General features: G+C 32.5%; 1 protein-coding gene across 15 annotated transcripts in view; it reads left to right on the top strand.

The window, feature by feature from the left end:
* LOC115215203 (protein lev-9) overlaps nucleotides 1-27,500 on the top strand; it is a 731,789-nt gene that overhangs the window by 618,238 nt on the left and 86,051 nt on the right. For 14 of the 15 annotated variants that reach the window (XM_036505264.1, XM_036505263.1, XM_029784401.2 and 11 more), the window contains 3 exons: nucleotides 7,557-7,641; nucleotides 12,550-12,641; nucleotides 16,279-16,455. The exons of the other annotated variant lie outside the window; for it this stretch is intronic. In XM_036505264.1, coding sequence (XP_036361157.1) covers nucleotides 7,557-7,641; nucleotides 12,550-12,641; nucleotides 16,279-16,455 — 354 coding nt within the window. The remainder of the gene's footprint in view (nucleotides 1-7,556; nucleotides 7,642-12,549; nucleotides 12,642-16,278; nucleotides 16,456-27,500) is intronic. 15 annotated transcript variants of the gene reach the window in all.

Below are 27,500 nucleotides of genomic sequence, written 5' to 3'. Positions count from 1 at the left end.
TTTTTTCTGTTATTCAAACGAAAAATTTTCAATAAAATAAATGGCAATTACAGCTTTCTTTTTTACACACGCCTAGAATAGACATTTCCGTAGGTTTACATAAATCTACTAGTGTGTAACTTGTGTGTGTGTGTTTGTGTATTACATATTTTTGTATGCTGAAATTACTCTATATATGGAACAATACATGACGATTTACAAATACGAGAACACATACATACACAGGTAGATAGATAGATAGATAGATAGATAGATAGATAGATAGATAGATAGATAGATAGATAGATATAGATAGATATATTGATAGATAGATAGATAGATAGATAGATAGATAGATAGATAGATAGATAGATAGATAGATAGATAGATAGATAGATAGATAGATAGATAGATAGATAGATAGATAGATAGGGAGAACAATTTAAAAATTTACTTATATTTCTTGTTAGCAACCAAGAATTTCTTATTACAAATACTGTAATGTACTTTCCAGTTTACCAGTAGTTTCATACTTATTCTTGCATACAGAGAGAAACTTAGATTGTTTTCAGAAGAAAGAAATTGGTTTTGAGCTCTGTTTGAATATTTATATTTAAATCGTTTTTCTTTCCATCTCAGAAATTACCCTGGAATGCTTAATGATTATTTACTAAAGTTATTTCTTGTAATTATCAAATCGTCTCCTCGTGATGCTTAGAATAGTATTATCTCTATTAAGGCGGAAATCTGGCAGAATCATCATCACTATTACTGCTGTCCTTAGTTGTAATGGCTTCGTCGGTAGTACAACTATTGAAGAAATATTGTTTCGATAGTCGTTGACCCCTCAGACTTCATCAGTCTTAGACAGGTCTTGTTTTTTCATCCTGCAATAAATAAACCCTCCTCACAAAGTAAGTTCTGCGGGGTTGATGGTTTAGTCACCGATGACTCGACATTTGTGATTCAATTTCTGTACGTCTTCATGCGGTGGTGGTAGTGGTGGTGGTGGTGGTGGTGGTGGTGTTGGTGCTGAGTGTCACGTACATGAACAAATAAGGTACGCAAAAGATGCAGTGAAAAGGAGGAAGAAAAAGAAAAAGGGAGATGAGGAAAAGTGGTGGTAGGAGATCATGTGTGCTTCACCCTGCGTGAATGTACGGAGGATGGGGGAAAACGTGATGAGCTAGGTGGTTGCATTGGCCTCGAGAAAGTAGTTTAAGTGTATTGCTGAGCGAAAAATGAAGGAAAGTTTGAAGTAAGATAACCAAAAATTTGAGCTTATTTGCTTAACCCATTAGCGCCCATGGTCCTTTTTGTAGGACCAGAAAGATAATCCATCATATTTCTGCAATACCTGTAATTTTCTGAAATATCTTTAGTTAGCTATCAACACTGGAGTGATTTTAAATAGGTAATAAAATTTGTTTTATGTATTTAGTATCAGATAAACTTGCATAAAATAAAAAGATTTTTGGTAATAAATCAAATAAACAAAAGTGTACAGAAATGTTTTAAAGTAGAAACTTACGAGTTGTGATCGGGGAAAATAATATAATTTGCCATTATCATTGACGGGGGTTTTTGTCTTTATTAATTGTGGCAGTAATAGTCGCTGAACTAGTAGTAAAAATATTCAAAACTAAATCTGTACATTTCTATAAATAATAAATAAATGCGCCCTTTTAAAGCCTAGCCAGGCTCATGGGCCCAATTTCTGTTGCGTATGTGTTCCCCAGCTGGACGGGACGCCAGTCCATCGCAGCGTTACTCATTTTTGCCAGCTGAGTGGACTGGAGCAACGTGAAATGAAGTGTTTTGCTCAAGAACACAACGCGTCACCTGGTCCAGGAATCTAAACCACAATCTTACGATCATGATGCTGACACCCTAACCACTAAGCCACGCGCCTCCACGTATATTTCTATACGAAAGACTAATTCTTAGGGTCATTACAATTAACGTAAACATACAAATACAAACAGAAATTCTTGTTTCCTTTGATTACAATATTTATTCTCATTTTTACTTTTTGGTAATAAGCAGTAATTTATAGTATTTGACGTGTCTACGATACATCTCTAACTGTTCTTATGAAATAATTAGTAATACATGAAAGGCAACAGAATTATGACACTTCATTATTGATTTACTTGAAAGCAGGTTTGTGACAGAGTGAATTATCAACGTGTAAAATTAAAGTTCAACTAAATATACGATAAAAGGATAACAACAAAAGTTATAGAAAGAATTGTCCAAATATAATAACAGCTGCGGTATTGATTCCGCGGTCAATGACATTGAGACTGATTACGATACAAAGATACGTAGGAACTAAAGAATCAACGAATGGCTTCAATTAAAGTTCTGTATTTGTCGTATTGATCGGGATCCAAATCTGTTTCTTTTATAATGCACATGCACGCAGACACATACACACATGCACACACAAACACTCACGTATGCGTGTATATGTATGTATGTGTATGTACATGTGCGTGTGTTTATATATTGTAATACATATTCAAATATAAATATTTTGCTTCGTTCGAGAGAAGAGTAACCTTAATCGTCTAGTTGAGTTATCAGTCTGTTTGGTGTAATAACACAAAACATTGTTGATGATAATTTACGTAAAAGCAGAAGAAAACCTGTGTTGTATGCATATTTTTATATGCACGCTCTACTAAAGAACACTTGCGTATTTTCTGATAGGTTTATAAAGGTTATTCATGAAATTGATTATGTAAACCATTATATACACAGGAAATTAGAATATACATCTGGAGCAAGGGCATTTGATTGCATATATGTTTATTAAACATGAGATATGAACAGTTGTTGATTTTATATTCTATTTTATCGGTCTCAGCAAATTCAATAAGAGAAGCTGTTTATTGGCTATTAATCAATTATGTGAAACAAACAACTGGTTAGAGACTCCATTAAAGAGAAAATATTAATAACAAAATTACAATAACTGTATAAGTATTAGCAAACTATTCGTGCTGATACACACACACACACACACACACACACACACACACATATATATATATATATATATATAGACATGTGTGTATGTATGTGTGTATATATGTATATATATATTTGTATATGACTGTTCTGCAAGATATATGATAATTTAGACACCTGTCAGTTTTATAGTCTGTTCAACAGCTAGAAAATATTCCATGAGTTTCATTGTCAGTCACAATGTTCACTGCTTCAGGTTTTAGATAAATTATCTGTAATATTCGGCAATATGTACCTTGGTACATTTGCAAATGTTTCCGTCTGATTAGTATACAAGATACATATGGATATCTTACTAGTGTAATGGTTTAGGGTTTAGCCACAAGGCGAACAGTTTCGAAGAGAGGCGATTCGTCGATGTTTTCGACTCCAGCCCTTGAGTGGTACCCTAACGTATGAACCCATCAAAGATCAATGACAAAGTTGATCTCGGCAGGATTTTAACTCAGAATGTACAGATCTAGAATAAATTTCGTACTGCATTTGTTTTCGACACACTAAATATTATTCCAGCTTAAAACTATTTTTTCATACTATTACAAAAAAAATTGCCTGTTAGGGAAATTTTTGTACTTGAGCGACGAAACTTAGCGAAAGTTTCATATCTAATAATCACAAAACATATTTTCTCAAGTATTCCAAAAGTCGTATGATCAGAGGGAGTGAATGTTGCTGGTTTTGTAATATGATTCGGCTTAACCTCATGTAGTTAGCTTTAGTAATCCTCAATTTCATAGTAATAGATCAGAATGAACAAGAAGTACTTTTAGATGCGTTATCAAGCAGCAGCAGTAGTAGTATTAGTAGTATTAGTAGTAGTAGTAGTAGTAGTTGTTGTTGTTGTTGTTCTAGTAGTAGTAAATGCCAGCATAATAATAGTCTACTGCACATTCTTTTATTCTTTTATTTGTTCCAGTCATTTCACTGCGGTCATGCTGGAGCACTACTTTTAGTCGAGCAAATCGACCCCAGAACTTATTCTTTGTAAGCCTAGTACTTATTCTATCGGTCTTTTGCTGAACCGCTAAATTACGGGGACCTAAACACACCAGCATCGGTTTCAAGCGATGTTGGTGGGACAACACAGACACACAAACATACACACACACCACCAACACACACCACACATATATATAATATATATATGTATATGTATATATATATATATATATATATATAATATATATATATATATATATATATATTATATTATATATACATATATATATATATATAATATATCGATGGGTTTTTTTTCAGTTCCGTCTACCAATCCACACACAAGACTTTGGTCGGCCCGAGGCTATAGTAGAAAACACTTGCCCAAGATCCACGCAGTGGGACTGGACCCTGCACCATGTGGTTGGTAAGCAAGCTATTTACCACACAGCCACTCCTATGCCTATCCCCTACACCAACACAATATTTCTTTCTCATTTCATCACAAAGTCTGAAATCTGAGGAAAAAGAGGGAGGTAGTGGACACCGTTGAAACAACTGCCTGACTGGTACTTTGTTTTGTGGACCCCGAAACTGCATGGTTTCGCGTCCAGTCCCACTGCGTGGCACCTTTGGAAATTATTTTCTTCTATAACCTAGGGCTGACCAACCCTTGTGAGTGAATTTGGTAGACAGAAACTGAAAGAAGCCCTTATATTAAGGAAGCCCTTACATTAAGGACGCCTTTACATTAAGGAAGCCCTTACATTAAGGAAGCCCTTACATTAAGGAATTAAATAAGTAGATCAACATTTTAATGTCCTAAATTTCATGAACCAACTAATGTGTTTCTCCATTTTCTTATTTGTAATATAAATTAATGGTAAGATATTTCTTTACCTTCACCCATTTAATACAAGTAAGTTTATTGCATTGCAATTAAAATTACTTGTGTATTAATAATTAGGTATTATATCAACAGTATATTGGATATGTAGTATCCCTTAGTGGGTTGGATCTACAACCCCTAACTTTCTTGGTGTTAAATAATAATTAAATGAGGAATAACTATTACTAATACTTGTATATGTATAAAATAGATATGCAATATTTGGGGTATTGCTGGTGTTGAGTATGGTATGATAGTCCCTCAAAATGAATACTGTTGGAAAAATGGAGATAATAAAGATGGACTCATCACTAAAGGATATACCAATACCAACTGAGGACATTTACATTAAGGGATTAAAAAAATAAGTCAAAATTTTAATGTCCCAAAGTTGATGAACCAAGTAACGTCTTTCTCCATTTTCTTATCTGCTATGTATATATATGGTGGTGCTATTAAGTTGGACATGGCCTGGGCCAATAATGGCCGAAACCTATCAAAGTATCAAAGTATCAAAGTAGTATCAAAGTATCAAAGTATATATATATATTATATATATATATATATATATATATTATATATATATATTTTTTGTAAACTCTCCCTATATATATATATATATATTATATATATGTGTGTTGTGCGTGTTTTTGTGTCTGTCTTTGTCCCCCTCCTTAACTTGAGAACCGATGTTGGTGTGCTTATATTCCCGTAACTTAGCGGTTCGGCAAAAGAGACCGATAGAAAAAGTACTATGCTTACAAAGATTGACCTAGTTTCTAATCGTTCGACTAAAGACTATGCTCCAGCACGGCCAGTCAAATGACTGAAACAAATAAAAGAACAAAGAAGATATATATATATATATATATATATATATATATATATATATATAGTATATATATATAATATATATATATTATATATATACAGATAGAGAGAGTAAGAGAGAGCTGGAGAGAGGGAGATATAAATCTCATGTTGCCAGGACAGGAGCTCAATATTAGATAGACGGATGCAATACTGCAAAACATTTTGTTCGTTACGATTTCTGTCAATTCATTGCCTTAAATAAACTATAAACTAAAGCGAAATCAATAAATCAACTAAAGGGAAGTGACCTATTATTGCCATAGCCGTCAAAACTTATTTTGAAAGATCTAATGAACAAAAGAGTACGAGAAATAATATTTCACAAGTTTCCCTTCAAGCATTGCTTTTTAATATATCTCGCCTCAATTTATTCAGATTCTAATTTCATCAGATTCATTTCTTTTCTATTTTTCTTGCAGCATTTACAGCGTATTTCTAGGAGATTCCTCCTTCTTCTATTTCTCTCTCTCTACTTCTACTACTATTACTACCAGAATTATTTTGTCATCAATCAACTAGTTCTCTTGTCTCCAGTATTTTCTCCCCACTTGCTTTTGTTCTCCCTGTTCCTTCATTTTCAGCATATATTTCAGAGTATCTGCTAAAGTTGAAAGATCATCGAGAGCTTGCCATGCTACAAAAAGCTACATTTACTAGAAATGTTTGTTGATAAACAACTTCATTTCCAATCAATTTCCTTATACACCCATTCATCATAATATTTAAACTAAAATCTTTCCTTTAACCATTTTTTTTCTTTTGTAAATCTTTTCGAATTTATGTTTTGTCTCATATTCAATACGTTCAAATATATGCACACACATTATATTATATTAAATATTGATTATAAAAGAAGAGATTAAAAAATAATTCTAATATCACTATTTAGCTGAAGGTTATTATTTTTCAATAGTCATTATAAAACGAATATCAATATTGTATTTGATTTATTAAACATTAGAAAAAATATATTTATTTTGAATCCGTTGAAAGTAAATTAACATCAAAAACGAAAGAAAACGATTATGGAAATATATCTTTCCTTTTTAATGAAATATCCAGAACCCCACCTAAACGTGAAGTTTATAACGACGCTACATTTTGAATTACAAACTTCAAATCAAACATGTATAAAATAATTTCCCATTTACAGTAAAAATTATTTCCAAACCCATGATCCCCATCCTCTGTTTCTTTCCTCTTTCTTTCTCCTCTACATCATCATCATGTAAGTTTGTCATTCGCATCGTATTTAATATCTGTCATCACGATCAACAGATAATTGCATTTCGATCGAAATTATGCCGAAGATGCATATTTCATTCGTATGATTGATTTTCTTAAAGCAGTAAAACTTTCTTAAAGCAGTAAATAATAGACTCTTATGAATATTTTCCTGTATTTATGTACTTGGTATATATCTTAGAGGTCACACTGCTCTCAACATAATTATGTAAGCATGATATTTAACGTTATATTTGCAAATATTAATATGTCTTTACTCATGGTATTTTCGCAGGCTAAACTACACAAACTTTATTATTCTTCTGCGAATTTAGATTGTCAGAAGGAACATTAAAATATGTCGTATGTTTCAGAATTACAGAATTACATAACGTACTGTTTCATTTCTTTAAATACGTAACTTTCATAAATAGCTCCTTAAGTTATGAATCTTTTGTCTCTTGCGCCGTATGTTTACATTTTATGTACAAATATATCACTGCATCAATAGAAATGGAAAGGAAATGTTACCAGCTTTCAATACATGGAATGAATTCAGAGAAATATTAAATGTTAAACAAGTTTACATTATTATATGTTTTCTTTCGAGTTACAGAAAAAAACTGCGGTCTCCCAGGCCCTTTATGGAATGGGTATTTAGATGGCCACAGAACAACAGTCGGGGCGGTGTTTTTCTTCAGGTAAGCAATGTCAAATGAATACATATACGATTTATTTATACAACTTCATTGATATTCATTATATATAGATATATGCACGCGCGTGTGTATATGTATATATTTGTATTTATATGTGTGTGGTGTGTGGTGTGTACATTATATATATATTTATATATATATATATATTATATATATATATATATATATATATATATATTATATATAATATATATATATATATGTAAGGGGGATGGTATTATTTGAATCTCAGCACAAGTGTCAGGCGAATTATCAGTCGTACAGGCAAATTAATGAAATATATACATACAATATAAGACACGTATATATATATATATGTGTGTGTGTGTGTGTGTGTGTGTGTTGTGTGTGCGTGTGCGTGTGTGTGTGTACACAAACGGCGGCAATACATCAGCCCCTACATCGCTAAAAATAGAATACAAAAATACTTGTGTGACACAGGATAGTTACAAATCTAATAGAGGCCTGGTAGGAAAAATTCCAGTGAACATTAAAAGCATCTTACCTCTGCTAGGTCAGCAGAAGTAATGCTGTTCAATTTGGTACCGGTTTCGAAATAATGGCCAAACAGGTGCCTGAGTTTCTTCAGTCAAAGGCTGTCAGCTAACCACTAGTAAACTTTTCTCCCACCATGACTTCAAAATTTCGTTTAAATATATGAAATGCATGAAATTATAAAAAAATATAAGAGGAACTGGAATTATTTTCCCACCAGACATCTAGTAGATTTGTTACTATTCTGTGACACAGAAGCATTATATATATATACATATATGTATGTATGTATGTATGATGTATGTATGTATGTATGTATGTATGTATAAGCAATTCCAAGAAAAAACACACAGGGAAAATCTACAAAAGGGAACTGGCTTTACATAGGGAATGTACTAGACTGACGACCAATGAAAGTTCCAGGTGCAAATGTAGTAGTAAAAATGACGATTCGAACACGGCTCATTGTCGGAAAGAGGAACATGACCAGAGGAGGAAAAAAGGAGGGAGCAGATAGTATAAACGGACACACACTCTCTCACATACACATACACACAAATATACACAGACACACACATTTATGAATCAGGGATTATGCATGTATATGAATGTACATTTTTATATATCAACTTCCATGAAGTGTTGAAATGGTTACTGTTTACTAAGACTGCTATAGATATGAATTCGACCTGCATATATATATATATATATATATTATATATATATATATATATGATATATTATATATATATATATTATATATTATATATATATATATATTATATATATATATATATAATATATATTATATATATATATATATATATATATATATATGTATATATATATGTGTGTGTGTGTGTGTGTGTGTGTGTGTGTGTAAGTCGAATTCATATATATAAAACTTAGATTAGTTTTGGCCATTATCGGCCCAGGCCATGACTAACTCGATAGTACCACCTGGAAAATTCTTTTAGTTAATTACTTCGGGACACCATGGACCACTCGAGCAGAGAGTTGCTGTTGGTTGAGAGGTATCCAGGTGTAGGTAGGTGGTTTATCCGGTATTTCCTGGAGGCATTTGTCCAAGTCCCGTTTGAAAGTTGTGGGGTCTTTTTCTATTTTAATTTCTTTGGGGATAACTTTGAAAATTGCAGGACCATTTGCAGTGAAGAAATTGCCTCGCAATGTTCTTATGTCATGTAATCCCGACCTTTATACATGACGCATAGCACCGAGGCCTAGTCTTGGGTGAATTGTAAACATAATGCCAATATCATTCGGATAATATTGGTGGAATAATTTCCACATGGTGCAAATAATATATCGCTCACGGCGGCGTTGCAGAGAAGAGAGTTTCAGCTGTTTAAGTCGAGCCCAATAATCAAGTTCCGTCATGCCATTCATTATTATTATATTTTTCTTTGTGGTAGATCTTTTGGCACTTTGATCCTTATATATATACGATGGACGTTTACGCTTCCGAGTACCAAATCACAAGTCTTTGGTCGTCCCGGGGCAATAGTATACGATACTTGCCCGGTTGGACTGAACACGGAACTTTGGGGCTTGGAGGAATTCCTTTTATCAAACCACAGACACACAATGCATTAATACCCACTTACATGTATACATTTATATCTAAATCCATACAAAGATACGCCCACAGAAACACACACACGCATATGTACCCATACACAATCATGCACACACACACTCACCACACATACACACACACACACACACACACATATATATATGCAAATATATATTCCCATACATATACATATCATATATCATAAGTACATACATAAAACCTTGTCTGTATGCTATTATGTCAGCGATTATGTGATTCTAGGTTTGTGCATATATGCGTCGTTTGGGAATATGTGTGATTATTAAATATTCCTATTTGATTTATTTCAATAAAAACAATTTAGACAATGTTGTTATTAAACAATCTGAGCTGAGTAAGGCAAATATTTTTTGTCCTCACATAGCTGAATGACGTCAACCTACTGCTTCAATTTTCCCACTCATTTTTCATAATACACCCATAAATACATACACTGTTATATAAGCATGCGCATACATATGCACACCCACTCATATACCTATATACAATATTTTGCCAACTTGTATCAAGTTCTTCATATATTTTTAGATTTGTATCTATGGATGGAAATTTTAATCCGAAACATTTAATTTCATTTCTGTTATTATATTTGCGCTATCCTATCACCCACACACGCACATATGCACACGCACTCACTCACACAGAGGCTTGCGCGCACACACACACACACACGCACAGACATATATATCGGTATGCGTGTATACACAAATGCACTCATATATAACGTGCGTATGCGATGTCTCTGTATTTAAATATATATACGCACGCAAATGCAAGCCTGGGCCCTCACACATAGACACTCATGCACACACACACACACACACACACACACACACACACACACACACACATACACACATACATAATATATATATATATATATAACAGTGTGGGGTTTTGGGTGTGGGTGTATATTGAATTGTTTATAGGATTAATTATTAAAAATCGTTATATTTTCTTGTAACAACAAATATCTTCGTACAATGATAAATATATGATTATTGGCAAGCGTTGATGAAATAAAATGTAGCACAAGACAATATAAGAGACTAACGTAGAAGTGTTGTCTCCATCATTAATTTGTCTTGGAAACAATCTTCCCTCTTTAACTCGCGAGAAAGACGGATCTGCTTTACAGAGATTCGATACAATCAAAAATGGCGAGAATGCGAACAGAATATTAGTGGGAAGAATGCCGCTAATCCACTCCATGCACGATGCTTTTTTTTATCTTTCTCTTCTCTCATTGAGATTCCGGTACTCTCACATCAGTTCTGTACAGATTGTGCCGAATAGAACCGGCCTCTTTCTTGTAGTAGTGCCAGATTAAAATGATTTTAAATTGCATATAAAGACTAGCATGACTATCTTCCAGAGCTGATTACTCAGATAATCTGCGTTATTGCTCGGAATTGTTTTGAGATGGTTACTGTTTATATCACTCCGGTGTTAACTTTTTATCTATCGCATTGTCTGTTTGTTAGATTGGAGCAAGTATCTGAAAACATTACAGATGTGAAACGGTTAACATTTCAACTTGTGCATTGCATACAATGTTGTGATGTCAAGCACAGTGTAAATTAGTTGGTAATATACACAGCAAATTGATGTATATGCAAAGCCACAAAGGAAATATAAGATTGAAGAAAATATTGTGGTTTGTGAAAAATCTACAAGCCATATCATAGTTTATTTATTTAGAGGTGCAGCAACACCGAAAGGAATTGAAACGAGGAGAGGGAGCCCTTTAGCCTTTCTTAAACGAGACAACTCTCTAAGGAAATCTCTGTAGATATGTCATGCGATACTCGGTGAAGGCATCTCGACACACATGTTGGAATAAGGTAATTCTCTTGACAATCAAAACATGGCCTGCATGTTATAGTTCTGTTATATCACAAATATATAATTTTTGTTTGTTTGTTTTTCACCTTCAAAGGCCGCCTGTGTCTATTCAGACGCATCAATGTACAAAGGTTTAATGCTATCAAATGATCCCTTCGTCTCAACTTCATAATCAGATTATAGTAGATCAAGTTGGTTTAGATATTGGCAAGATTCGCCCGATATTTCAAAGACAAATTCCATTATTAAGTGGTACTAGTGATTGATTGTAATTACGGCTTCTTACCTGCTCTTCTCCACTTGGTGACCCAGTCGGAATTACATTCAAACAACATAATGCGTTTCTCAGTTAATAACAGACACAATGCTAATTGAAATCAACTCATTTTATTATGGTCATAAACTATTTTCTTTCCTGCACTCAAAAACAACTACTTATACCGGCGCACGCTGAACGAAGTAAAAATAAAAATTGATGGAATAAAGATACTTAATTAGATCCAACACCAGTAACTTTAATCATATTGAGGCTCCGTTATAATTCAGGGTAGATATAAGGGCGATTATGTACCCCTTTTCCTCAAACAATGTCATTATTTTATGCTAGTTCTTAAAGGGTGGTAGGTTGATAAGTATGAATTTGGTTAGCCGATAGCTAACGCACGGTGGGATAATATTGTGATCTCGGAAGAGCGTTCACATTTATTGATCTATGCTGCAAAAAGCTATAGACGCACTATCTCGTTTTCTCTTCGTTTTATAAACTACAACAGCTTAATCCTTCCATGCTTTACAATGTTCTAATTAACTCTCGTATCTAACGCTATCTAATATTTAAATATAAATGATGTTTGAAACAATAAATGCCTGTAATTGAATACTGATTTAATGCTCGTGATCGTTATATTTTGCAGATGCAATGTAAGAACAACATTTGATGGACCATCATTTTCCACACAATGTCAGGATAATGGAGCATGGTCCCATCCACCACCGAAATGTTGGGGTATGTATGAATAATCTCCATGCACACAGAGTACAACGAATCATCGTCATATCACGATTAGAATATATATACATGAGTGCTGTATATCGCGTTAGTGTAACTGACACAACCGCAAGCAGGGAATTATGAACTTAAACTTTTTTTTTTAGGACCATTTTTTTTTAGGACCATTTTTTTGCTATACATCGCTGGTCACAATACGGTTCGCATTGCTTTAGCCTTCAAATGACGCCACCCCGTTGGCTAAGCGAGCAGGCCAACAGAAGAAAGAGTGAGAGTAAGCAGGGATCGCCCCCCCCCCCCTGCCGGAGAATGTGGAGCTTTAGGTGTTTTCACTCAATAAACACTTACAACGCCCGGTCTGGGAATCGAAACCACGATCCTACGACCGTGAGTCCGCTGCCCTGACCACTGGGCCGTTGCGCCTCCACTATATATGCATATATATATAATATATATATATATATATATATATATATATATGTGTGTGTGTGTGTGTGTGTGTGTGTGTGTGTGCGCGCGTAACTTATGGAGTGTAAAATTCTTCTGTTCCTCTTCAATTTCATTCTTGTGAACTTTTTATTGAAGAAGGGCTCTTTTCAAATCAAAATATATTTGAGGGTCTAACGATTATCGCTGAAATATTTTATTTACTGTCTAATATATATGTGATGTCGTTATTCTAAGTGGAAAGACATAGATTCGTTTCATTTGAACTTGAAACAACCTGAAAAAATATGTGTATGTGTGTGTGCGCGCGCACGAACGTGTGTATGTTATACTCTTCTAACAATAGAGTCGAAACATATAGTAATTATTAAATACGTACGTTACCGGTTAGAGTAATATATAATAGGTAATGCATCCATTACATAAATCATCCCCAGTTGAAGCGATTCGAAATATAAAAAGTTTAATGGAGATATTTCAATGGGGACATATGGTTAGATTAGTAAGTTGGTTACAAACATTAGAGGAAGATATGTATACAGAGGGGGAGAGAGAGAAAAACAGAATAAGTGAGCGGGCGACAGAGTGAAAGAAAGGGAGAAAATGAAGTGGGAGATCTGTGAAGTGGCAGTGGAAGGAGGTGGAATGGATGTATAAGTAAATGGTATTGAAAGAAAACGAGATGATGTTTGGTAGCATAGATATCTAAGTAAAAGCCGATAGAGTTCATGAATTTGAGGAGTGTATGGGTTTGAAATAAACTCGGTGACAAACTTGAAAGGTACGGATTAAATGATTTCAAAATATCACTATACGTTTTGATATCATTATTACAATGTATACAGCCCGAAGGCGGCGAGCTGGAAGAAACGGTAGCACGCCGAGTGAAATGCTTAGCTGTATTTCATCTGACTTTACGTTCAAATCCGCCGAGGTCGACTTTGCCATTCATCCTTTTGGGGTCGATAAATTAAGTACCAGTTGCGTACCGGGGTCGATCTAATCGACTGACCCCTTCCCTAAATATTTCGGGTCTTGTGCCGAGAGTCGAAAAGAATATTTATCACTTCACAAGGCGGCGAGCTGGCAGAAACCTTTAGCACGACGGGTGAAATGCATAGCGGTATTTCGTCTGTCTCTACGTTCTGGGTTCATATTATGCTGAGGTCGACTTTGCCTTTCATCCTTTAGGGGCCGATAAATTAAGTACCAGTTGCGCACTGGAGTCAATCAAATCGAATGGCCCCCTCTCCAAACATTTCGGGCCTTGTGACTAGAGTAGAAAAAATATTTAATCTTTCAAGGCGGCAAGCTGGCGTAATGCTCAGCGTTATTTCATCTGTCTTTACGTTCTGAGTTCAATTTCCGCCGAAGTCGACTTTGCCTTTCATTCTTACAGGGTCTATAAATTGAGTACCAGTTGCGTACTGGGAGTATTCTAATCGACTTGCCCTCTTCCCCAAAATGTCGGGTCTTGTGCTTAGAGTAGAAAATAATTTATACGGCTCGATGCCACTACAAACTAACCGGTTTTTACTCCACTGAAGCGGGTAATCTAATAACGATTTGGAGTGGTTTGTTATATTTGACTTGATTCGAAAATTCTGGTACTGTACATAGCTTCTTAGTGTAAAACGAAATATATATATACGAAGGGATGTTGAAAAGTTCATGGTTTTGGGTTAAAGAAAACACAGGATGATCTATTAATTATGATTTTATTCAGTGTATTTTCCGCTCGGATCAACACACTTATTGCAGCGGTCTTTCTGTTTTTCTAAGCCCTGTTAAATAAATCTTACAACCAGGCCTTTCGCGGCACCGTTAAAGCCAAGATCTTTTCGTATATATGCGTTTGTGTGCGTGTGTATTCACTCTTAGAATTACCAGATAGCTGGTAGTATTATGGTATACTAGGCTTGGGCATTCCTCGTGTATGAAAAGATAATTTATATGTGCATGTGTGTGTTTTTGTGTACGTGTGTGTGTGTGTGTGTATGTATGGGTGTGTGCGTGTATGTGTATGTATGAGTGTAAGTGTGAGTGTATTTGCGACATAATATAATTTAGCATGTGCAGCCTACCGTGTAACAAAGTACACAGACAACGTACACGATGTTGCTCAAGTCGAACGTGCAGAGGCACGCTCACAGCGAGCGGATTGAAGCTGTGAGCGTGAGCTAGATTCAAAGGAGCCAGTTGGATGTGATAGGATAGGAATTACATTTGGAGACAGCGATTATACATCACCTGAGGAGATACAACTAGGTCTTATTATACAGATAAAGCGTTACTTAATTTAAATTTAAATCTTCTATATATGTAGATCTATGTTGTATCGAAACATGCGTACGTGGTCATTAAACAGCCGTCGAATCGTACTCCATTTTCCTTTTGACTCTATTCTTTCCTTTATATATATATAATATATATATATATATATATTCTTTATTCTTTTATTCTCATACTTGTTTCAGTCATTTGACTGCGGCGGCCATGCTGGAGCACAACCTGTATATATATATATTATATATATATATATATATATATATATATATATATATATATATATATATATATAATATATATATATATAATATATATATATTATATATATATATCTTAGGGAGTATAACTCCAAACTTACAGGGAAAAATTCAATCTAGTATTAAATCAAATTTCACAATATAAATATATAATATATATAAATTATGTAGTCTTTTTACTTACTATATAATGTTTACTCATTTCTTTGTACTTTTTGTGATCTAGTTTATATGTTCTATAATGTATTTTATGTTTTTCTTTATGATTTGGCTTATATCTATCATCGTCTGAATTACATAATATTAGTTTACTCTAATTTATATATATATTTATCTCTCTCTCTCTCTCTCTATATATATATATATATAGATATATATATATATAGATAGATAGATATATATATATATAGATATATATATATAGATAGATAGATAGATAGATAGATAGATATATAGATAGATAGATAGATAGATAGATAAATAGATAGATAGATAGATATAGATATCCATATACATACATACATACATACATACATACATACATACATACATACATACATACATACATACATACATACATACATACATATATATATACATACATACATACAGATTCATATTATTGGTTTTTTCTGTTTCAGGTCAATGTCAAGTCCCATCCATTTTAAATGGTACAGTAATGCACAGTCGTGAAGGTATGTGGGTCGATCACGAAACATTCATTAATTTTCGCTGTAGAGAAGGTCTAGTTCTCAATGATACGTCAGATATCAAATGCATAAATGGTTCATGGACACTTATTCCACGTTGCATACCAGGTAAGTAAAAACATTCTGTATAAACGTAAATAATTTTCTCCTCCTGATTTTTGTGTTCGAATCTGTCTTACTATTTCTCCCATTATGATGTCTTCCTGCTACGACATTTTTTCTTGTACGTCTACTGTATTTCTGCTTTTCTGCATCTTCTTGTTCTTCTTCTCCTTCACTCTCTTCATTTTATCTGCTTTCCATCTTCATATTCTTTGCCGAATTTTACTTCATAATTCTTAAATGAAAAATGCAATATTTTTTCTTTTACTTTTGTTCAGCGTTTTACTGCATGAATTCCCTCAGGTGATTGCTTTTGAAATACCGAGTATCACAAAAGCTATAGGTTTAATTTGCGTAAAATGAACGTAATGAAATGGTTATGTTTATTAAAATTTTGATTATAATTTTCGAATTATGCAAATTTTCATACATTTTACTTTATAACATCAAAACATGATTAAAATCTAAAGCAGTCTTATATTTTATACAACAACAAAGCGAAAACTGATATTAAAGAAGAGGAAATATTAGAAAATCAAAACATATAAATGAATATGAAAAAACCGTGAATGGAACAATAGAACTTTCGGCAAACTTCAATATACAAGCAAAATATGTTTTGATGAGACACGTAGATGATTATAATAAATAAAAATATCACTACAAAATGTGTATTTTTTGCACACTATTTGCATTGAATATTAATGTTAAGGATATTGTATACGGTTTTAATGTACTGCGGAACTTATTCAATTTGAGAGGAGCTGATATGATGACTGTTACAAAATGTGCCTACATTCATCCTCATCTATAATTATGTAAACACACACACACACACACACTCATATATATATATATATATATATATATATTATATATATATATATATATATATATATATATATGTTTAGCTATAAGTGTGTATATAATAACATCGGGTGTGTTTCCATTCAAGAAAGTTTCGTTAGTTATAAGTCTACGCTTCACGGAACACAGGCGGAAATGTTCTGGAAATCCTCATACTCCAAAGGTACTTGGCAATTGCATTCTAAACATCTTGAAAATCCTTGTAGGAGAAGTTAATGCAGATATAACAAAGCTACTGAGAATTTCCCAGACTTTTGTGATAAGTGGTAAATTTTGCATAAATCTTAACATAGTTTGCAAGTTCCAGATTACCATATAAGGAAATGTTTTCACTTAATTGCATTATTCACAGTGCATAAATGTCTTGAAAGTACACTCACTTGTTCAATGCATCCACAGTAACATATTTCTTTTTCTAAATGTTTCTGTCCTACTTCTAATACTGCAACCCATAATGCATACATATTCATGCATACAAAGTTCACAATAATTAAATATTAGATACCTAACGCATGTTTAACACGGAAATTGAAGTATGCGTTTATTATTAAATTATTAAATTCTCTCATTTTATACGCATATATATATATATATATATATATATATAATTATATATATATATATATATAATTGAAAAAGGAATATATATGTAAATACATGCGTACATTTGTGCAGATACTGGCTGTATATATATATATATATATACTGATGAAAATATGGATGACAGCGAAACACTCAAATTGAGTCTTCTCTATGTGAAAAAAAATTTCGATATTTATTAGTATGAATATTTATTACAAATATATATATGCGTGTGTGTCCGTGTGAGTGTGTATCTCTATATATGTGTGAGTGTGTGTTGATTTTTTAATATATAGATTTATTATAAGAATATCTCTATTGTTTGTGCTAGATTATATTTGCTATTATATTGGCATTCATATGCATATAGGTAAATATAAAGACTGATAAATACCGGTCGTAAAATTAGATCAATTGCTCAAACACACATCATTGCATAGCTATTACTTTTATGCAAACACAAACAATATATTTAGGTTTTTCACCAACTACTTATCGATTATTACGTAGTGCTTAATATACATAACCGCAGTGAATCTAATCAAGATTACAACAATTTATGAGTGGAAGAGGATGTCTGTGCATAAATGTAACTTCGGTTCTAATATCTATTAACTTTTAACTATGGAAAAGTGTGTTAGTATTGGTTGTACTGTATACGCAAGCATGCATATAAGTATATATATATATACATATATATAAGTGTGTGCACGTATGTGTATCTCTACATATATATATATATATATATGTATGTATGCATATATATATATATACATATATACATATATAAATACGTATATATATATATATACATGTATATATATGTATATATATGCACATCTATATGTATATATACTCATATATATATATATATGTATATATATATATATATATATATATATATATATATACATATATGTATATATATATAAATATATATTCATAATATTTATGTATATATATGTGTGTGTGTGCATTTATATATATATATATATAGATATAGATATATACATATAAATGTTTACGATATTGAATATGAGTGTTTGTATATACGTGAACACGTACAGTTATGCATATTAATATGAATATATATATTTGTGTGTTCCCGTAACGTATGGATCTATATGTATGTGTGCGTGTATGTGTGTATGTGTGTGTTGATTGGACGGCTGCGTTCGTATCTATTTGTATATTTCGTCCATTAACTCCACAATGTGATTTCCCCTGGGTATCCAAATGGATATTTTGATATTTTACTATTTTCATTGGCTAGCAATGGGATAAAAGTAGCACTTATGTCTGTATATATGTATATAAGTGTGTATGCGTATTTATATATATATATATATATATATATATATATACATGCATTCATATACACACAAAATCATACACGAACACATATATATATATACATACAGGCGCATACAGTCATTATGTGTATGCAATTACGTAGCTAAATTATTGCATATATATATTACAAGATACTATATATCATTCATCAATATCGATTCATAAATAAGTATATGCATAAATACATACACACACACATACACTCAAACAAATATATTATGTGTGTGTGTTTTTTTACATATAGATATATGTGTGTGCTTGTGTGTTCGTATGTATATGGTACGTCAGTCACGTGCATATGACGTACATTATAATCTGCGTCTATTCTTTCATTTCTTCTCGAAATTTTCTTATTTCTATACATGCGCTTTAACTTTTTTACTTTTGCGTTATTCAGCCTACCTGAATGTTATTATTGGGTATTTTTATATGGGAATTACTTCACTATTTGACAGATGATGCTTTTGTAAGTTTATATGATATCCTGATGTATACTACCAAACATTTTGCTATTCATTATTTATTTATATATTTATTCATGTTTTAGTTTATCTCGTTCTTGTTGGGTTTCGAAGTGCATGAAGAGTTGATGAAACGAATAATTCGGTACTTTAAAAGAAATATACTTACATCATTTTAGTACGATGTCTACTCTACTTGGAAAATGTGGTTTTTGTAATGTCTTTATTGCGTTCCAGGTTGAACTAACACAATTTTAATTATATTTATGTGTTCGTTAGTACATCTTTATTTGTTAGATTTCGAAGTATATTGTATAGATGTAAAAAGTTATATCATAGCTCAAATGAGATGAATTCATGAATTTAGTATTATCACAGTTACGATCAAACTCCTACACCTTCCTAGCTGCCTAGGCTAAAATAACCATTCTTATCTATGATATTAATTTTCAATAAATATTCAAAACTAAAATTTAGATTTTAATTTCTATAACATGTTACTGGAAATATGGTACATCTACAAATAGATACGAACTCCTCGTCTGTTGAGTGCTGCTTCAATACAATAATTATACATCTATAACTGGTACAGTGTATATTTGAGAGAGAAAATATTACAATTTCGTCGATATGCCTCATTCCCGCAGAAAGAAAATTTATTGATAATGCATAATTTTCCGGTATTTCTTCTTTGTTTTGGCACCTTCGTCCTTGTCCCTGTCCTTTTCTGCTTTCTTCTCATGATCATCATTATCCTCGTTATCATTTAATTGTGGCAAAGCAACAACACATAGTGACATCATCTGGGATAATATGCGATTATCTATCATTCAACTGCTGGATAGATCTAATGTGTTTTTTTTTTTATTTTCTTGTTTTTGAACACGGCAGCAATTTTAAAGAGAGTAATCAATACTATCGACAATTCACTCTTATCGACCAAAAAAAAGATGAAAAACAAATTTTACCTCAGCACGATTTGAACTAGGAACATGTAAAGTTGTATAAAACATCGCAAAGCAGTTTTCCGATGCTTCTAAATCGCCACCATATGTTTAGATATAACAATTTCGCATTTGCTTGCGATGTTCAAACATTCTGAACCCCTTATATTTGACCGAACTGATAAGAGAACGATAGATTATAATTAGTTGAATCAACAACAATTACGTAATATATTTTTTTCGTATCAAGGTTACCAGCTGGCAGTCACTAACAAGATGTAACCCCTTTAAAGTTAATGGCAAAAACGGGTCTCACTAGCTTTCTCTCCCCTCTTGGGCTGTGTCGTTTTTAAACAATCAATAGACCCCATTCCGGATACATAAAAATTAACATTTTCGAAAATCTCGTAGTTGAAACTTATTGCAACATGCAGACTAGTAAACAGCAATAAATTGTACAGTTCTATATTTAAGAGATGGGGAATTATGTATATTATTTGCATTTGACGGATATTTGTCCTCATCTTGTCTGTTGTTAACATAACGTTTCGGCTGATATACCCTCCAGCATTCATCAGGTGTTTGGGGAAATTTCGAACCTGATGAAGGCTGGAGGGTATATCAGCCGAAACGATGTGTTAACAACAAACAAGGTAAGGACAAATATCCGTCAAACGTAAATTATGTAAATAATGTAGTAATAAAATGGTAGCGGGAGCTAAAACAGATTTTCGGCAGAGCGAGGTCAGAAAACCGCATGTGAAGATAGTATCGGTTTAATACGGTAATACATTATTCACCTCAAGATAAACTGCAAAACACATTCGCAAACTGAGGTAAAGGGAATATATGAAATATTGTACATAAAATGTAAAATATTTCAAGGATTTTCTTTGTCTGTATTGTGATTTTCGCTAGATTTGACTTCATTAACAATTTTTTTTTATCAAAATAACAATGGCTAATGGTAATGAAAGAAGTATTCATCAGCTCTTTGTACATTTAATTAAAAATTATATACGAAAGCCATTTTAATCTTACTGTAAAATGTATTAAAATCTGTATGTGAATATAATAGTGATATGTAAAAATATCTGTGAAATTAGGTTAACGCAGAAAAGCTACTTAAACATTAATTACATGCATTATAATGTATTGGGTTGTCTGGAAAGTTCGTGCCAATTTATAGAAGCTTACTTTTCAACTTATTTTAGAACATGGTTGAGTCCATAAATTAGGATTTGTCTACATCTCCATTTAGAGCGCAGTTTAAGCTATCTTTTCTTGGAAGAAGGTTTATGTTCCTATAACCTGTGTTCATTCTGTAACCCTTTAAAATGGAAGGGAAGATAGTTCATTTTCTGCACTTGATGCTTTGGGAACCAGACAAAAATTGCTGCAGCTCGGCTGGGATGTGTTACACCACCCTCCATATTCACCAGATATTGCTCCTTTGTCTTTCCACAAATTCAGGTCTCTGCAGAATAGTCTTAATTGTAACAATTTCAATTCCTTGGATGACGTAAAAAGACACCTTCTTTGCCATGAAACCACCTCCATTCTGGGATGACAGTATTTTCAAGTTAAAGAAAAGTTGGAGACGCATTGTGCAACAAAATGGTTCATATTTGGTTGATTAAAAATGTAATGGGAAATATTTATTGACCTTTTTCTCTCCTTTAAACATCGGCACGAACTTTCCGGACAACCCAATATATTAATTTGAATGTAAATACTGAAATCAAAGAATGAAAACATAACTGAAGATTTAAGCTTCTCAGAGAGAACCAAGGACATAAGTAATGGAAATATGAAGAATAGCAACAGAATATTGTAAGAAATCACAAAATCAAGATGTGAGATTTATGACTGAGAGGATTGCGAAATACGGAATCATATTTAAGATAGTGTTAATATTTTTAATGCAGGGAACATTGTAATGATAAATAGAAATATTTAGCGAGGATAACTACGATATTCTAAATGAGTAATGTTATTTTATTCCTACTAGAAAACTGGAGAGACACCATGGAAATGTTTCAATCGACTTAGGAATTCATTCATAAAACTTAGCTACCACAATTCAAAGACATGCAGGAACATCAATATCCGTCATTTTGAAATTTTTTATATTGGCAACAAAATATATCGACGTGCGATTTTTATTTCAAGCAGTAAGGAAACACAATCACAGCATTTCCTAATCAAAATGCGACCCAAAATATTACCCATTTGGGAGATGGTTATATAGTCATTAGACGTGCTTGAAATAGTGCCTAAATGATCGTCAAATTTTGCTTTATTGACTTTTTAAAAGACAAGCGGGTTATTAGAATACAAGCTAGGATAGAGTGTTTTTGTGGTCAAGATTACGAAGGTTCTGTCTGGACTTCTATCGATGAATATTGACTTAGTGTGGGTTAAATAGCCAAGGAAAACCCGAGACAGTATAAACAGCCCTAAATATATGCCAACGAAACGCAATTAACGAAAAAATCTCACACAGAACGAATTAATGAATATGAATGATCATTAGTTTTAACGAAAAAACAACATATATACACAATAGTAATTCCAGTTTTGATACACACACACATATATACACGCATACATACATAAATGTATATATGTATATGAGTATATATATATATATACATATATATACATATATATATATATATATATATGTGTGTGTGTGTGTATATATGTATATATATATATATAATATATTATATATATATACATATATATATATATATATATATATATAATATATATATTATATATATATTATATATATATATATATATATATATATGTACATGCACATAGGGTTTGATGGGCATTTGATTTCTCTATAGGATTATATGCGTCTATGATAAAATATTTAGAAAAAATATAACTGTGTTTTACTAACAGAAGCAAATAATAATAATAATAATAATAATAATAATAATAATAATAATAATAATAATAATAATAATAACAACAACAACATTTTCGAAAAATACCTTAGGAATGAGAACACAGGTTCGAAATTTCCCCAAGACACCTGTTGAAGGCTGGAGAGAATATCAGCCGAAACGTTGTGTTAACAACAAACAAGATGAGGACAAATATCCGTCAAAAGTAAATAATGTAAATAAGGCATTTCGTCTGCTTTCACGTTTCGAGTTGAAATTCCGCCGTGGTCGATCCCGAAAGAGGTCGATTAATTAAGTACCAGTGAAAAACTGGAGTCGGTGTAATCAAATAACTGCCTCCCCTCAAATTCCCCGGTTTTATGCGTATAGTAGAAAGACTTATAATAATAATAATAATAATAATAATAATAATAATAATAATAATGTCTGCAGAATTATTATTATGATCATTTTTACTATTATTATTAATATTATTATTATTATTATTATTAGTATTATTATTATTATTATTATTATTATTATTATTATTATTTTTATTATTATTATTATTTTATTATTATTATTATTATTATTATTAATATTGTAGTGAGGTCTATAACCTAGTGGTTAGGGTGTTGTACCAACGATAGCGATATTGTGGTTTGAACTCCTAGACCGAGCGGTGCGTCGTATTATTGAAGAAAACACTTCATCTGACATTGGTCAGGGATCACTTCGACAGCTGACGTGTAGAACACCGCGCACCTGCTCGGGACAACGTGTATTTGATGGAGAGAGTGAGCTAATGTACAGCTTATGTATTTGATTTCTATATATAAATCTTTCGTGCTGGTCGTCCAAGAAAAATCTGTAGCCTCATACGTCGTCTTCGACGGGCAAGTCCATTATCATCATCATCATCATCATCATCATCATCATCAACATCATCATCACTATTACTACTACTACTACTACTACTACTACTACTACTGCTAAAGTGGTGATCTTGTAGAACGCTTTTCGGCCATCTTGATGTTCTGATCCTGCCGAATTCTACTTTGCATTTCAGTATTTCGGGTTCGATAAAATAACACCATTTGAGCACAGGAGTTGATGTAATCGACGAGTCATCCCTCCCAATGGCCTTGTGCCAAAACTTGAAACCATTGTTATTATTGCTATCATCACCAGCATCATTATCATTATATTATTATAGTTTATTGTATTGTTGTTGTTGTTGCTGATGTCAAAAGAATAAATTGTAATTATTTTTCTTATGATGTGTGTCTGAGTGTGTGTGTGTGTGTGTTGTGTGTGTGTGTGTGTGTGTGTGTGTGTGTGTGTGTGTGTGTGTGTGTGTGTGTGTGTGTGAGTGTGTATTCATATATTTATTAGATTTTCATATTCATGTGTTACCTAGCTTGAACCTATTTAAAATCTGTTTACACGAGATACCTTTTTAGAAAGCATGTTGTCAAGAACTTTTCTTTATTCTTTAAGAAATTCATTCTTTGTTGGATAAGTTAATTTTCAAGTTGTTAATGTAATTTTGCAACTCGTTTTTAATGAATTTATCGCTCGTGTCTATAATAACATATTATGTTTCACAATAAGTTTGATAGTATTACGTAGATTGAAAATTTTAATCTAATTACCCTTAACGTGTACATATATATACATTAAATATTATATATATTATATATTATATAAAGTACATACACATCTCTCTCTCTCTCTCTCTCTCTCTATATATATAATATATATATATATATATATATAATATATATATATATTATATATATATATATATATATATACAATTATAGTTTCAAAACTTCGAATGAACTATGATTTTAAAAATTATCATTTCTAACGTTATGTTATTTACTACATACTTTTTCAATATGTGACATTTGTCTGTTTTCTGTTTTGTGTTGTGAATATTTATATTTAGCTGTAACGAGATTACTCATAATTTAGGCAGCAGTAAGGCAAATATTTATATGTTTCATACATATATATATATATACAATAGGACAAGAATGCAAAACATCCGGACAGTTAGGTGATGCAAAAATGGGACAACAAACCATCCAGATAGACGATACAAAGAAAATAAGGACGGGTCATTCGAAGTTTTCTTTCCTCGGTCAAGTACCAGATTATCTTCGCAATTTCAGCTGATTATACTTGAGATTGCTCCAATCTCGTCAGACCCAAGAAAAAGCTAAGCTAAGATCATTAGATTCCTTGGAAGGAAACAGCGAATGTATACAAAACCAAGGACGAGAAAAAACGGACAATGTTACACAAATACAATACAAATAATAATAACAGGACATAACAACAGGTGTCTTTCGACTAAGGACGAATCAAATTAAGCTGGCGTGTGTGGAAATGAAGCCTTACGGCAGGGATAGAAAATTTCACAAACACAGGGAGGAATATCGATGTTGCACGGACCACGGCCAGACCAAGAAAGAAAGAAAAGGCCTGGCCGAACGCCGGTCACGTGGGAAGAGAAGAGAGAGAAGTAGAAGAGGATGGACAGGAGAATTAAGGAGGGCCGAGAAAAAAATACAGGGAAAGTGAGCAAGAAGAGAAGGCAAATATATACCCACATATGGTTAGTTTATAGGGGATTTCAAGTTATTTTGTTCTGCCCTGTTCTTTTTTTTTATATTCTTAGCGATATTATCCTTATGAGAAATATGTTGTCACGAAATCTTAATTCATCAACACATCATATATTTAGAATTTCATATTTGAACGATTTAAGGAATATTTCTCTACAATACTGGGATTGATGCATGTTCTACAAACTGTATTTTCACACGATAAATTCGGTAAATAACAATCTCGATGGTCTTTTATTCCTCTGTCAACCGATCATAAAAGGTTTCATCCAATTCTTAAGACGTATTTGTGGTTTCTGCTGAATGCACCTTCGTCTAGTGAGACCTTCACAATACAAGCAATTTTGCTCACCTCAATGTTTATTAAGCTTGTAAATAGCTAAATATCCAGTAACTATGTTCTTAACATTCTCAGTCATAGAAGCTTCTAAAATGTACAAAAAATTGTTTCAGGCGCACTTTAGCACATTTGAACTAATGTTCAATATGTTCAATGGTTTTCTGGTTTAGATTGGTTCTATTCATTATTATGGGTTATTTTGCACGGACGTCTCTAAATTATTTTCTAGGTTTAGTTTTCCATTAGGTAAATGCATGGTCGTTCGAAGAATAAATGTCGTTTCCTATTCCTAGCTGTCAGATACTGAGTTTATAGTGTTTTAGATTAAGTAGTGAGCTTCGATATTTATAGATAGCATTTCCTTCTTTCATGACACATCTTTCTTATTTCCGTATCAAAGAAGTTTTAATTTGACTGGCTTTAGAGATTCCCCAGATGATGAATTGGTTATCGTGGATCATGGTATCTTACGTAAAGAAAAGGTTTTACTTTTAACTTTTTAATATTTATTTGCTTTGAACGCGTTGGTTGTTTGGAGAGACATACGTGAGAGTATTGTGGCTATGTCAGAGTGACACAGCTTAGCGACAGCTAGTTTTCGTTTGAAAGTGTTTACTTTATTACCAAATATATAAAGTTTCCTGGATGGACTTGGCTCAAGATAAATTCAGATTCTGCGATAACAAGAAATGATTCGGCTAGTTAATTCTTTACGTTTATTGCCAAATTTGGATTTCACATTGCCGTCTCGTTTTGTTAGACTACATTTTTGGTAGTTATTGTAGCTATGCATTGATGTTATTCAGCTAAACACTCTTTGTGTATATTTTTACATTAATTGTTGGATTTTATATTAGCATCACTAAATTTCCCTCATGTTTTGCAAGCTACTGACCAAGAAATTCTTTTCCCATGATTCTTGCATGAATTTATCTATTTCTGTTTCAGTCCTGTTTGAGTTCTAC

This window comes from Octopus sinensis, linkage group LG8, assembly GCF_006345805.1.
Source record: "Octopus sinensis linkage group LG8, ASM634580v1, whole genome shotgun sequence".
NCBI lineage: Eukaryota > Metazoa > Mollusca > Cephalopoda > Octopoda > Octopodidae > Octopus > Octopus sinensis.
This window is presented reverse-complemented; position numbering and strand designations above follow the sequence as displayed.